The sequence below is a fragment of the Bos indicus genome, chromosome 28, assembly GCF_029378745.1.
Source record: "Bos indicus isolate NIAB-ARS_2022 breed Sahiwal x Tharparkar chromosome 28, NIAB-ARS_B.indTharparkar_mat_pri_1.0, whole genome shotgun sequence".
NCBI classification, from domain to species: Eukaryota; Metazoa; Chordata; class Mammalia; order Artiodactyla; family Bovidae; genus Bos; species Bos indicus.
Genome location: NC_091787.1, coordinates 15,050,918 through 15,066,213, shown reverse-complemented (window position 1 = coordinate 15,066,213; position 15,296 = coordinate 15,050,918). Strand labels below are relative to the sequence as shown.

The 15,296-nt window shown below is 41.4% G+C and overlaps 1 protein-coding gene across 9 annotated transcripts in view; it reads left to right on the top strand.

Annotated features, from left to right (window-relative positions):
- Window positions 1-15,296, top strand: part of FAM13C (family with sequence similarity 13 member C) — a 141,127-nt gene that overhangs the window by 97,682 nt on the left and 28,149 nt on the right. For all 9 annotated transcript variants that reach the window (XM_019954091.2, XM_019954097.2, XM_019954093.2 and 6 more), the window contains one exon: window positions 850-934. In XM_019954091.2, coding sequence (XP_019809650.2) covers window positions 850-934 — 85 coding nt within the window. The remainder of the gene's footprint in view (window positions 1-849; window positions 935-15,296) is intronic.

The window sequence follows — 15,296 nt, the reverse complement described above, 5'->3', positions numbered from 1 at the left end:
ATCATGGCAGGATACGTGCGTCAGTCTGTATGACTTTGCTCTTATTAGGAAACACAGGAGGAATTTAAAATGAGAAGTGAAGCTGGGGATGGGGGAGGTTGGCCGGGAGTTACAAACGATGAATCGCTTCACCCTCAGCAGTGGGGTCAGACTAAGGGACCAGGGTCATCATCTCCATCCATCCCTGCCCTCTGTTCTGACAGCAGGCGGCCGTAGCCATTCCATGGGAGAAAAGTAACTTGAGAAGTCACATGTGCACTCGCACACATAGACCCTGCCCCCCAGACACAGGCACACAGCCCACATGCAGATGCAGAAGAGGGAGCCCCGAAGCACCTCCCAGCTGCCAGGCAGCCTCTGCAGCAGTAACTGTTTGTGCACTGCGGGCTGCTGCGGGCTTTGCAGGGAAGGGATGCTGGCTTTTATGAATGGTAGCCGGGGAGGGGCTAATGTCATCCGCTCCTGATGTCAGCACCGTGAATGAAACACTTGGAAAGCGTAAAGGCTCAGGCGCCCGGGAAGCAGATACCTTCTCAGATTGGCCCTCTGGGTACAGCGTCTCTTGCTGACGAAATCACCAGTCCCATGTGTCACAGATAATCAATATACATTAGATTTATATAAAACAGAAACTGAGACTGCCTGTGGAGTAACGCGCCTCTGCTTCTGGCACAGCCAGTTCTGCCCGAGACCCCTTTCTGGCCGGGTGCTGGGGAAGGAAGCTGCAGACCCAGCATTGCGTTAGCATCTAACTGAGCCAGCCCGATGTTCTGCTTCTGCTGGCAGAATTCCTTGCTGAAGCTCCAAGCCGTGGAAACTGATCTGTGCTCTGCCTTTTTGACACACCAGGAAGAAGCTACGCAGGTGCACGGAGTCAAGGACCCAGCCCCAGTGTCCACCCAGAGTGTAGCTGCCGAAGGGGCAGGGGCCGCAGGTAAGAGGCTGGGCTCGGGGTCCTCATCTGCGCTCTCAGGGTAGTTTCACCCCTTGCTGCTTCCCCTGAACCTGGCTCCTGTGGGAAGCAGTGCCTGGTACACTGGGGAAATGACAGGGAGCAGGGGGAGTTAAGACGTGCTGGAATCTAGATCTTTCTTTCTAGCTGGGGACCAGAGTCCCCAGAGATGGTGTCAGGTGAAAAGGCACCCATCGTAAGTCTTCATTTTCCTATTTGGAGTCCTGTGATACACACGTGGTTTGTTTATATCAGTGGTAGATAATCTGGGCTGTGTTGAGACTCTCAATATTTTTGAGGGGCTAGGGGAGTTTTAACATTGCTTGTTAGGTGATCCATCAACCCTGGGAAGGTGGAGGTGAATGATGTGGCTTCTTCTAATCCTATAGTGTCTTGTTGTGTCTCTTTTTTTTTTTTTTTTTAGTATTAATTTTTGTTTTGAAAAGTCTCAAACTTGATTCTCATTTGTCCGTTAGTTTCTCTGGTTTTAATCTCGCAGGTAGTAGGTTGGCTAGCAAGCAGAAGGTGAACAGATGCTCCCAGGAAGACTTCAGTGGGAAAGAAATAGTAAATTTACATGAGTAGAAATGACAGCACAGCATATCTTTTATAACACCAGTGGGTCAGAGGTTTGCAGACTGGTTTCTGCTTGGATGGTAGAAATAGGTTTAGGTGAGCTTGCTTCATGAGATGTCCTTTATCTCTAGGAATGGAAGGAACAGATTTACAAAGGTAATGTATTTCAGTACCATTAGCAATAGTGCATCAAAGACCTTACTTTTAAATCGACCCACGTGGTCTAAGTTGGCAAAACAGTCATCTTCAGTGTTTAAATATGTATTAGTGGCTAATAATAGTAGTAGTAGTAGCCACTATTATTGTTGAAGACTTTCTATGCCCAAGCACTGTTGTAAACTTCATAGTTATTGATTTAAACCCTTAAACCTGTGAAATAATACTGTTCATAGTAAGGACACTGAGGCCTAGTGTGACCCTACTTGTAAGTGATAAATTATTTCCCTGTGTATGTAGGTGGCCAATTGGTTGTCTTGTTATGTGGTGAGCTCCTCAGCTCTGTTAGCCATTGTGTTTGGATGAGATGCAAGTAAAATTGGTCAAGAGCCAATGCTGAGCCAATTAGGGATTTGAGTCAAATGATTAGACAATGCCCTTCTTCTTCCACCAACCTCCTATTCCACTCTCTGTAAACAAGCAACATAGAAACACAGAAAGAAGTCCCAAGCCAAATACCAGTTAATTTTTGAATTATCTGATGTTCACAAGTATCTGATAAGGACCGTTCAATATAATATTTGTTGCATGTTGGATATGTGTATGTGTGTGTGTGTGTGTGTATATAATATATATATTTTATCATGACTTGTGTGTGTAAATGTATCTTATTTTTCCCAAAGGTTGGTAGTAGTTTTATATTTTCTCACTCTTGATGGAGAGGATTTTGAATCAACTTATTAATACATTCTTTATTAAATAAAGATATGTACCCTGATTGGCTCAGTCAGTAAAGAATCTATCTGCAATGCAGGAGACCAGGGTTCCATCCCTAGGTCGGGAAGCTCCCCTGGAGTAAGAAATGGCAACCCACCCCAGTATTCTTGCCTGGAAAATCCCATGGACAGAGGATTATAGTGGCGGGCTATAGTCCATGGGGTCCCAAGAGCCAGAAAGGACTTAATGACTAAACCACAACCCCTGCATTTATGTGGAGATCACCCATATAAAGGAGCCATCAACATATTCCGTCTTAGGTGTCAAATAACAGGAACGGGCAGAAGCTTCCTTACAGAGGAGCCTTGTGGGCTGGACGTTGGATTTTCTAAAATGTAGGTGAATCTGAGATATTCCAGTCCTTCCAAGAGAGTGTATGAAACAGAAAAGTTCCACTCTGTGTGTTGGCGTGTGTGTGTGTGTGTGTGTGTGTGTGTTTACTTGTGGGTGCATATACACACACTGGGCAGGGACAGCTCCTGCAAGTTTGCAAAGATAAAATCCATCTTGCCATCTTGATGTTTCTGGCCTTTGCAGAGCTTATGAATAAGGAGTCTCGTTTAGCTAAATCGACTGCATGGGAATCGATGCAGGGAAGGTGAAGTCCCAGCCACTGTATTGGACTGTGGCACATGCTTCTCTCTAATTTTATTTTTTTAAAAATCCCTTTGATACCATCTAGAAATCGCTTACTAGGTGTTTTCAGGGAAGTAAGGAGTCTCTTGATGTGGTAAGAATGTTGCCAAAGTGATGAGCATTTGAAAGAGGCTTTCACAGTTCAATTTATGGGGTGGTTTGGTCTCACTGGCTTCCAAGACACACTCTTATAGGAAGGCTATACATATTCTAGTCCACGTGTCACTCAGAAGGGAGGAATTGATGTTCATGTTAGATCAGCAGTTCTTCACTCTGGGCCTATGACTGGGTTTCTGGAGTGATCTCTGAACTCCTGGAAACTGTAGCGTGCATGCCTAAAGCCCCAATGATAGTGTTATAGCATCGATGAGCACATTTGCCATAGGTCTATCAAAGATTATGGAAACTTAAATAATATTTTTCTCTTAAAGTCTAGAATCTAGCCCTGAGCCTTAGATGTCTGCAAATATTGGATTAGTAATACTTGATGTTAATATTTGGTATAACAAGGACAAAATCCAGCAAGTGATTTTTATAGAAATATCTGGATGTAATAGGCAACTAATTAACCTTGCAAATCAAACATTCACAAATATAAATCGTTGTGATTTATATTGGTTTCAGTCTTGAAATTTGATTTAAGGCATGACTTAGGTTGTTTATTTATTTTAAACATCAAAGTTAAATTTATATACTTTCTTGGCCGCACCACGTGGCTTGTGGGATTTTATTTCCCCGACCAGGGGTTGCTTGGGCCCTCAGCAGTGAGAGCGTGGAGTCCTAATCCATGGGCCTCCAGACAATTCCCTAAAGTTGTTTAACATTTACAGAGGGCTATCTGAAATGATAGTCTGAACAAAATTTTGTATTCTTTATGTCTTTGACCTTAAATCAAAATATTGAGTTTTAACTCAAATTTACAGAATACAAAGATTCATCTCATCCAGCAAAATATCTGAGATGCTCCCTGTTCTAGAAATACAATTACAAACTGCACTTGCAGCAAGAGCAGATTTTATGACACCCTGAAGGGGCACTGTGTTCTGGAGAGTATTAGTGAACCTTCCCGCACATCACAGTTACCAGGAAAGCTTTTATACCTGGGGTTTCTCAGTCTTCATCACTAGACACTAGGGTTCGAAGTCCTAGAGTCTTTATATTTCATTAACGTTTTCAAGTCCTGGAAGCCACTATTTAAGTGGGCAGTATCTTAAATTATGAGAGCGAAAAGGTCAGGTTCTCTTAGGTTCTCTTTGACTTAGTTTCATCAACAGGAAGAAGCTTACAGACCACATGGATTTGCAGGGTCTGTGAGCAGTTGGCTCAGTGTGTTTACTTCAGGAGGAGAAAGGTGCTCAAGCTGGAGCTCGAGATGGGCAGGATGGGGACAGATCTGAGGGAGGTAACGCTGTTTAGAAAAAAGTGACAGAGTGGTTGCCAGCTTCAGGGCAGCGCCAGGGCTGTGCAGAGGGTCACCGACTGCCCCAGTTTTAGCACTAAAAGTCCCACGTACTGGGGGACCCTCAGTTCCGGGCAATCCAGGACAGTTTGTCACCCTGCCTGTGCACTGCAAACTGCATAATGTGAGATGGAAAGCCACATGGTACTAAGGCCCAAAATCCCTCTAACTGAATCAACAGCCTCTTAACAGTTGAAGCAGACATTTCCACTGGACATTAAAAAGCTCCTGTTCTGGTGGTATTGATTGGGAAATGGAATGAGGATTGTCTTTTCAGCTTCTCATCATTTTCAACATGTGTAGAAGGACCGTTTGGCATTGTTCCACATGACTACGTATAGTAATGCCTGTTCTGTTTGAGCACAGGTGATGGAGTTTTTAGTATAAGCTATCACTGGAGACTTATTACTAGAAGTAATAGTTGCAGGGACATCCCTGGTGGTCTAGTGGTTAAGCTTCCATGCTTTCACTGCAAGAGACACAGGTTTGATCCCTGCTTGAGGAACTAAGATCTTGCATGCTTGGCCAAAAAGAAATTCCAAAGCAATACATAATTAACTATTTTATTCTAAAATCTTGATTTTCAAGTTGAAATTTTCATTTGGCTAAGAACCTTGTTGCTAATGTTGATTGTTAGACAATGCTCATGTCGTATATCTAGGTGCTGCTTCTGCTGCTGGGTGCTCAGTCGTATCCAACTCTTTGTGACCCCATAGACTGTGGCCTGCCAGGCTCCTTTGTCCATAGAATTTTCCAGGCAAGAATACTGGAGTTGGTTGACATTTCTTACTCCAGGGGGGTCTTCCCAGCACAAAGACTGAACCTGCATCTCTGGTGTCTCCTGCATTGGCAGGCAGATTCTTGACCACTGCGCCACCTGGGAAACCCATATCCGGGTACAGTCTGTAATTATTCCCAAAAGAATCCTGCATGGTCTGCAGGTTTCTTCCTAATGTTGGAGTTGAAATGGGGCAGAGTCAAAGAGAACCTGACCTTCTCTGTCATATTTCAAGACACTGTCTATTTGATTAGACATTCTCACTTGGCAGGGCTTATTAAATGTACAGTTGTCTGGGCTGTCCACCATAAGATACAAAATAAAGTGTAGAGATGAGGCCTGAAAATCTCCATGTTTGCCAAGCTCCTGTTGATGATTCTGATGTTCAGGGAGAGTCGGGAACACTTTGTGGAACTCAGTATTCCTGCAAGGGTGCCATGGAAGTTGTTATTGCTGCAGGTGAAGTTTATAATTGGATTTCAGGAACAGGGAGCACCTCAGGTCTGCCATGAGGTGGGTCTGATTATCCACATAATGTTCCATCCTATCTGGCAGCAGCCCCCAGAAATAGTCTTTGAAAGTTCAGTATGAGGGAGTCTTCAAGACCTCAACCTCAGAAGTGCCCAGAACTCCTAATATCTTTCAGAAACTTCATACACTGAGTTTGTGTTTGTGTGTTATTTCTAAATCCTTCTTGAACCTTTTCATGTTTTTTAGTGTGTAGCACTGATGTGCTTTAACTAGAAAGTGGCAATCACTGTAGAGAGTCGTTCTTCATCTTCTTATTCTAAGCTGGGTCCTTTAAAACAGTGGTTTTCACCCCCCTCCCACACTCTGACCCCTGCCTTTGGGACATTCAGCAACATCTGGGGATATTGTTTTGGTGTCATAGCTGGAGTGTGGGTGCCACTGGCATCTAGTGGGTAGAGTCCAGAGGTCCTGCTGAACATCTTCAATGTATAAGACAAGCCACGACCCCAGCACTGCCCCAGCAAATTGTCATCTGGTCCAAAATGTCAAGAGTGCCAGAGTTTAGAAGCTCTGCTTTGAAGGTCTTTAAATGAATAATATCAACCTCAGCTAACAATGACCTCTTCTTTTGCACCAGGCATTGTTGCATGAATTTTCTTACTTTATCGCCACAACCACCTAGGGAGGCATTATTATCCCCAGATGAAAGATGAGGAAATAAACTTGGAGACTGAATATAACTCGTAGACGGTCCCACAGCAGTGAGTGGTAGTGGGTGCTGGGAGGAAAGGGGAGGAGTGGGGAAATTTCCCCAATCAGACTCCATGGTCTGAGTGTTTCACATGATGCCATGCTACCTAAATATAAAGTCCACATAGTTCTAATATTCTTAAATTTGAAGTTGAGCCCAAAGGCAGCCTAGGTACACACTGTATAACGAATATGCTTTAAAGTCATTTTTAAAGTACATCCCTGACTGTTTTGCTAGAATAAAAGCATCTAGATTTGTAGTTGATTAACCACTGCAGCCCCTCTGTTCCTATGGTCATTTCAGCGCCTCTGGTCTTAACCATCTCTGGACCTCCTTGCCTTTCTCAAGTGTATTTACCTGACCCACATAGTGTTTTCCAGATTAAATGAAATAGTAGAATTTTATTTGTGCATATGGGCACAGGTACTATACTTTTGCCAAATGATACTATCGGGGGAAATTAGGCAAAGTGTACAAGGGATATGTCTACAATTTCTCACAACTACCCATGAAACTATGATGACCTAAATAAAAAAAGAATTAATACCTAAAAATATAGGCAGTGGGAGAGTTTCATCAACTATTCAAAAAATAATTATGGTTGTTGGATTGCTTTCCATACTCTTCCTAGAAATGTACATTGTTTTCTTGACCTTTTTGTCATATCTTATAGTCTGTAAAAGCTCCAAAAATCCCATTTTCTACCAAACTAACAGTTTACTGCTGATCATCTGTTAAGCGTAAACAGGTTAGCTTTGCCCACTGGCCCACACTGAGGGTCATCTACCACTGTGGACCTTCCTCCTGGTTTGTGAGCTTCTTCTGTGGTTCCTTTGCATTTTACTCTTTGAAAAATACTAACATCATCTGCAAACTCAGACTCACGACTCTATTTTTTCTTCTATGTTGGTTTTGAGATATGAAAAAGATTAATTCAGGATCCATCAGCAAGGATTAGTACTGACATGCCTCTCATAAAGATACTAGTTCAACTCTGTTCTTTGGGGCCTATTAGTAAGTGAATTTTTTATCCATTACAAAACATTTAGCCCAATCATCATTTGGTTTTGTTTTTAAATAACTTTTGATATGAACACCATGCCATAGACTTCTTGAAAGCCCAAATGGATTATATTCATTGGCTCTGTCTTGCTCAGAAACATAGCTCTTCGTAGAACTTGATATGCTTGTTGGGTAATCTTGGACAGGTTATTTGACCTCTGTGCCTCAGCTTCCTTTTCTTTGAAAAGGGAAAAAGGATACTATCTACCTCTTAGGATTGTTATGAGGATGACATAGCATAATACATATCAGGTTTTTAGCATATCACCCGTGGTAAATGCTCAATAAATGTCAGTGATCATTATTTAAAAAGCTGGCCATTCAGAGCTTATATCACCTTCCCTCCAGTTGGTAATGCTTGCATTTGTCTTTAAATGTCTGCTTTATTATAATTGCTGATGACTTGCAAGGTGTGAAAATGACATTTAGCACTGTTTATTCCCTGGGTCCTCTCTCGAGTCCTGCATTTGATTGACATTGTACTAGTTCCCTTAAGCAAAAGGTATTTATGACAGCATTGGTACTGCTAAGTCACTTCAGTCATGTCCGATTCTGTGTGACCCCATAGACGGCAGCCCACCAGGCTCCCCCCTCCCTGGGATTCTCCAGGCAAGAACACTAGAGTGGGTTGCCATTTCCTTCTCCCATGACAGCATTAATCTGTCATAAATACCTTTTGCTTAAGGGAATCAAGAGCTGATGGTTGAATAATTACCTCTTATTAAAGTTGAAACTACATTCATTACCATAAAATCTATCCTGTGCTACACCTATGACATAACTTGGCTAGAAAAGATCTTTACTGTTAATGAATTTTCTCTGATGCTTTTATCACCATCTTCATAGTCTCTGAAACAGGGAGCTTCACAATAATCCTTGTTTTTCAAATAAAGCATTTTTAAAAATGATCTCAAAACTCATAGATGACAATATAATTATCTGATAGCCATTTCTATAACTGCCTTATAAATAAAAATCCCACAGCCTGAACCATCAGGTAATTATTTTTTTAAAATATTAAGTTCAATTTTAAAGTCAGGCCAAGAACTGTGGTGATTGTATGTTTTTGTCCCATTTATCCTCACTATACTGTTCACAGAGAATCTGAGTTTTGAAGAGGCTTATCTGGCCAAGGACATAATAACTCTGAACAAGTGGCATCTCAGACCAAGCTTAGGACTCTGACTGCAGAGCCTAGACTTTTAATCAGTGCGCTTATACATGTGTTAGGTTTTTAAGTAATAGATTTTATTTTTAAGAGGTTTTAGGTTTATAGAAAATTGAGCATACGGTACAGAGAGTTGTCATATGCCCCTTTCCCCCTGCACATCATTTCTCATATGTTATAGTCATTTTAAAAGCCTCCTTCCTGCTTGTTCATTCTTTCATGCTTCTGAAGAATAGTCTGGAAGAGATCAGACAGTTTGCCTAGATGGTCAGTGTCTGACAGTGCTCTGAACAACCCCCAAACCCAAGGTGGACAACCTCTTCTGTCTGTTCCAGTTCCCTAGAATCATACTTTTCTGTGTCTCTGTGGAGGAACTGCAGGTACAACTTTTTTGACTTAATTTTTCATAACTGACATTGAATGAGCCAGTGAAGATACAGTCTGCTTTGAAGGTTGGGATTTCTTCCTGTAGTCTTCCTGTTTGCCTTGTATATAATTTCCTTTTGCTTTTCAAAGCACATCGGCTCATTAATTAAAATCTTCTTTTGAAAATGGGTCTTGCTGCCTTAACTGCAGATTTTTATCTGCTGTCGCATTGAGGTGTTCAGTTGTGCAGGAATCAGCTATAAGATGCGGACAGTTGTCTAGGCTGAGAAATGATCAGCATTCCAGCACCCAGCTTTCTCCATGTACCAGGAGGATGCTTCTGAATCTTGGATACTCACAGGTGTTATTTGCTCTTTCTCCTCCCCGCTCCCCTGCCCCCACAGCTTAGCTGAGCACTTGGCTCCACTTCTGTGACACATGGAAGGGAAAAGATGTTTTCAGAGATTAGACCCTGTTCATCAGCCATTTCCCTTGATTATTTCTCAGTGGTTCTTTGACAGTATGCATATAGGTGACGAAGTTAAATCTTGAATAATCAGAAGAAAGTGAAAACATTCATTGAGTCCCTTGGTTAGACTTGTCTAGAAGGTCATTTCTTCTTTTCTCCCCAAACTGTATATTTGGTTTGGTGCTGTATAGAAGCTGCTTCCAAAAATATGAATGATCCCTGCCTCAGGTGCTCTCCAGAACGACGCAAAGTATGGACTTCTTCTGTTTCTCAACATGACAGAGATCCGGCCGTCTGACCTTGTCCTCAGTGTGGGCCCTGCTGCTGTAGCCCGCAGCACAGTTCTGAGTTCGGCAGAAGTCACTAACATCCAAAGACCTCAGGCTGCCTCAGGCTAGACGTTTACTTCCACTGCAGAGTAAACTCAGCCCTTGTCGCCCTGCCTGCCTGCCTTCTCACCCGCCCCGGCAGCATGGTGTCTGTGTGTGCTGAGTCGTGTCCGAGTCTTTGCAACCCTGTGGCTGGACTATAGCCCACAGGCTCCTCTGTCCATGGGATTTCCCAGACAAGAATACTAGAGTGGTTGTCATTTCCTTTTCCAGAGATAGTGTCTTCGGTTTTCTTCTTTTTCTTCCTCCACAGCTTTCTGGCTGCTCCTTTTTCTCAGGTACTACCTTACGGCTTTGTCTTCCTATGTCTCCATTTAGTCTAGTTGGGGTACTTTCCTTTGCTAAGCCAGTTACCATGTGCAATGAAAGCATATTTAAGATATTTATTGAAATTCATCTAGACATTTAAATTTGTTGAATATTACTCTAATACCAAAAATTTGGGTGAGTTCAAAGTGTTTATACCTCCCAAAATGATACCGTAAACAACACATTAGCAGAATGACAGTGTGCTCTTCCTTTGCTTGGGCCTTTATTGGTACTACCTTTTTTAAACTGGAGGTCATGTAGTCCTCATTTTTTACCATTTAAACAGTGAAAATACTTGAAAAGAACTATAAAAGTGTCTTATCAGGGTGCAGGTAAGTTATAGGATTTCTAAAGTAATTGGTGACAGTACCCTGAAGATTTATGTACTTCAGCGTTAAGTGTACTTGGCAAAAAGTGTTGCATATGTTAGATATAATAGCAGTCACTCAAGAAAACAATATTCCAGAATTGTCTTTCTATAATTCTCTAGGGAACAGGAGTGATAGTATTAAATTTATCTTAAGAACTACTAAAAAACCTAAAATGTGGGTTACTATTTACTGATGGAAAATTTTTTTAATTAATTTTTAATTGGAGTATATTTGCTTTCATCTCCTGGCTATTATAAACAGTGCTGCAATGAACATTGGGGTGTATTCTTCTTTTCAGTTTTAACTGATGGAAATTTAACTAGGAAGTTGCAACCAAAAATGCAGAGGCAAGGAATAAATTTAGATCTGAGCTGAGGCTTCTTGATCAATGTAATTTTCTGGTTTTCAGGAAGGATTTTGGAATTTCTCATTGCTCAGCTGATGGAGTGCCCAAATCTACTGGTGGTTCATTGGAATTAAAGTCAGTAATTGGCTCCTTCAAAATAAGAATGATGCTCACTACCCCGCCCCCTACTCCAGAAGCGCGGTGTAAATGGTGAAGTGCATACTGAGGTCAGACCCAGTTAGAATATGTCTCCTGAGCGCCTCCCTGTGTGTGTATAGGGCCTGCTGGCCACCTCCCCCTGGATGATCGAAAGTGCCTCCTAACTCAGCGCATCCAGAACCAAACTCATTTCCCCTCTGGCTCACCTCTTCAGTTTCCTAACTAGGTCAAAGATACCGTTGTAAATACCACCACCAACTGTCATGTATGAGTTCTATGTCATTGATGAGTTATTATGCCCCCTTCCCTGGGCACTATACAAAGCACTTGAGGGTCCTTATGTTTTTAAAAATCCTTCTAACATTTGTGAGGTAGACACTGATGTCATTTTCACTTGAAAAAGATGGGGAAGCTGAGATTGAGAAGGATTGAATAATGTATCCCAAGTCACACATCTGCCAAAGAATCGACTTGATCTAGGTGTTTCTGAAACTGTAGCCAATGTTTTTAGCCTTGATGGTGAACTGCCCCTTGGGGTCTGCAGGGTGCTTGCCTTGGAGCCCAGCCTTGCTTTCACCATGATAAATTCCTCACCCCTGTAAGCTCCCTGATGTTTCCAGTGACTGTCTACAGAAGCTGGCACATAAAATCCTGCTGGGAGTGCCAACCTTGTGCCATTTGGTAGCTTATCAGCTTCATTCATCCAGAATGTATCTTCATCTGTCCTTACTTTTACCCAACCATCCTCACCTTAGAAATACTGCTTCCCTCTCAGTGGTCTCTGAGCAGATAAGCTCATCTGTTTCCCTAGTCTTAGTTCTTGGGATGACTTCAAGCTCTCAGTGTATTTAGCCATTTAAATTCAACACATTCTGTAACTGAATCCATTATGTATCCATCAGAAGTTTTGAGTTTGTTTCTTGGTTGTGTTTTGGTGGCCCTTTTTGTGATGAGGCTGGCCAAGAACTCTGATGCTTGAGCCTCACTAGAATCGTGTACATGTTTCTGGCTTATTTAGTTTTTAACACCATTGAAAGCTGATGTTTGGCATTTTGCAATGTATCTCAGTGTTACATATGGGCCCACGAGGATGGGCAAACCCAGAAGCACAAATTAACGAATCCACAAGTCTAGGTCTAATTTGTGACTCAGATCTCAGCAGTCCGTCTCAAGTGGGTACAGACAGGGATTTATTTAAATCTTAAATCACTTTATTTATTTACTTTATAATTAAAATTTTTATTGAAGTATAGTTGATTTACATTTGAATCACTTAAGAATTCACATTGGAGAAATATATTTTTAAAATCTGATTCATGTAACAGCTGTAAATAGCATCTGTTCCTGCCTGGGGTTGCAGCCACCTCAGAAATGGGCTCTGGTCTTCACACCTGATGATAATGACTTGTCTCCATTGTGGCCCCTCCTGCTCAGAGAGCAGGCTGCCAGGAATTCTCCCTGGCCTGCAGGGTCAGAGACGTGGAGTCTTCTGCCTCAGGCATTGGTCAGAGTCCCTGACCCCGACTGGAGTCATACCACCTTCCCTCCTGAATGTAAAATGAAGATCACAGTACTGCCAGCCTCGTGTGGTTATTTTGAAGATTAAATCCTTGCAGAAACTCTAACTGGAAGTTTGAGGACATAGTGAGTCACTGCATAACTATTAGATATGATTATTATTCTTATTTACACATAAGAAGTGGCAGGAGGTACAATATGTCGAGGATGTGCTGGCTCTCATTTCCCACATTAACCCTGTAAGGACGCTTTGTGGAACTGGTGCTCAGTAAGAGAGGATCATATTCAAATTCCTTATTTTGCTAATTGTTAAAAAATGATGGTTCTCAGGGTTAACCACATTTAGCAGTTTCTTTGCCTCATGTCAATGTTTTGCCAAATATGCTATTCAAAGGATGCATGGGTGAACAGTGTTTTAATAGGAATTTATTTTAATGTGTATTAGTTGAAGAAATGTAACTAGCACGTCAAATTCATGATTTCTTGGCCCTCATTGCCTAAGATGAAGCTGATATTTTTAAAAATTTATAGATTGTAATTAAGATTATATATAATATATAATCATATATAATGAGGGAAAGGGATAAATTAGGAATTTAGGAGTATATATATAGTATTTTATATACAGTATTATGTACATAATACTGTATATAAAATAGATAAACATCAAGGACCTACTGTATAACACAGGGAACTGTACTCAATATTTCGTAATAAACTGTATGGGAAAGAATCTGAAAAAGAATAATTGAATCACTGCTATACACCTGAAACTAACATAACCTTTTTTTTTTTTTTAATATAACATAAAGAGAAGACAGCAAAAGGGCCTCAAATAAACATGAAACAAACCTAAAGTTAATCAGCTTATTAAAAATTTTTCCTTGAATAATTCTGGTGCAAAATGAAAAAACAACTGTTAATATAGCATACATTTAGAAAAGAATGATTCAAACTAATTATAGGAGACCATGAAATCTTATCAGAAGCAAACAGCTGTTGAAAAGAAAGTAGGTACCAAATGAACTAATTGTTAACCCTAATAGTTAACAATTAACTAATTGTTAATTCCTTTTCAGGGAATTTTAAACATGCTCTTAGTGATGGTTTTCCTTTTTGCTTTCTCCTTTGTTTACATTTAATTCTTTTTGTAGCTTGGGTTAACAACTAACATAACCTTTTAAATCAACTATATTTCAGTAAAAAAGAAATTAAGATTATATGTATAACATAAACATATACACACATAAATATATACATATATATTAAAAATAGGTTTATGTGGATATGGCAAGCATTTTGTGGGGGGTACAGTTTTTTTTCTTTTCATCCTCACTTAGTCTTGAGAGGTGCCCACTGTTATTCTCCCCATTTTACAGATGAAGAAACTGAGGTTTTTAAATGTTCACTTTTTTCTGAAGTGCCTCTTAACAGGTGGAGGACCTGGGATTCAAACTCACAATCTTTCTTCTCTCTTGCTCTGTTTGTGGGGGTTGTTTCTTACTTCCCTTCTCAGGTATCCTTTTTTTCCCCAAATTTTTATATTAACTTTTATTGTTTTTTTTTCTTCCTATACAATTAAGATGTATTCATTACAGAAATTTTAGAACACGCAAGGAAAAAAATTATTGAGCTAATGCACATAATGTTGAGATTATGTGCATTTTAAGTGTCAGTGATACACTATTGTTAAGTATAGGTGTGATGTCGTACAACGGATCTCCTTTGACTTTTCTATCACAGCCCTGTCAGATGATCTAAACAAGGATGTGGAGAGAAATCAGTGAACACACTGGAGCTCCACCAGAAAGTATGAGCGCCCCACACTCCTGGTTTCCAGACCCTCCCTCTGAACCATACTGCATCACAGTGTGGACCTTGGCGAGCTGCCCCTTCCTTTGGAAAGCATGTTCCCGGGGTCCCATCAGAAGCCACTCAATTTTAATATTGCCGTAAGCTTCTCCCTGTTGGGGAGCCGTGTCTGCAAGTGGAGGCCTGGGCTGTGTTCCCAGGATGGCGGCAATGCTGGTTGGCACTAAGGCGACCCTGGGTTCTTCTGAGCAAGGAGCTCAATACCCTGTCTCCAATAGGCTTGTGCGCACAGGTTCAATTAAGATGCTTCTCAACTTAGATGCTTAGACAGAGAGCTCAGGTGCTACCCGATCACCAGTTTCTGACTGTCGCTTTTCAGCTGGTCACATTGGGATCTTTCGGGCCCACCACCTCCTTCAGTGGTGATCTGCGGGGAAGAGAGGTTGTGATGTTAATGGCACAAAAAATGCCACAAAAAACAGATGCCGCTTATATGGAGATTTACAGTTACAATTGCAGCACAGTTCAAAGCAAGCCATTCACAGTGGCCTGTGGTTCTCCGAAGTCACGTCTTAGGTCTCAGTGAGTTTCAGAGGCTGAGCTCTTTGTTCACCCCCACGTTAGTCATATGCCTAGGACCTCAAGTGCCCCCATTCATTGTAAAGCACCACCAAGAGGCTCCTGGCCTCTTAGTTTTTACCCTGGCCCCACAGCTGAGCTAAAGGCAGAGATCCTTTCCATTTCAGCAAAAGATGTGCTGGTCCCAGGTAC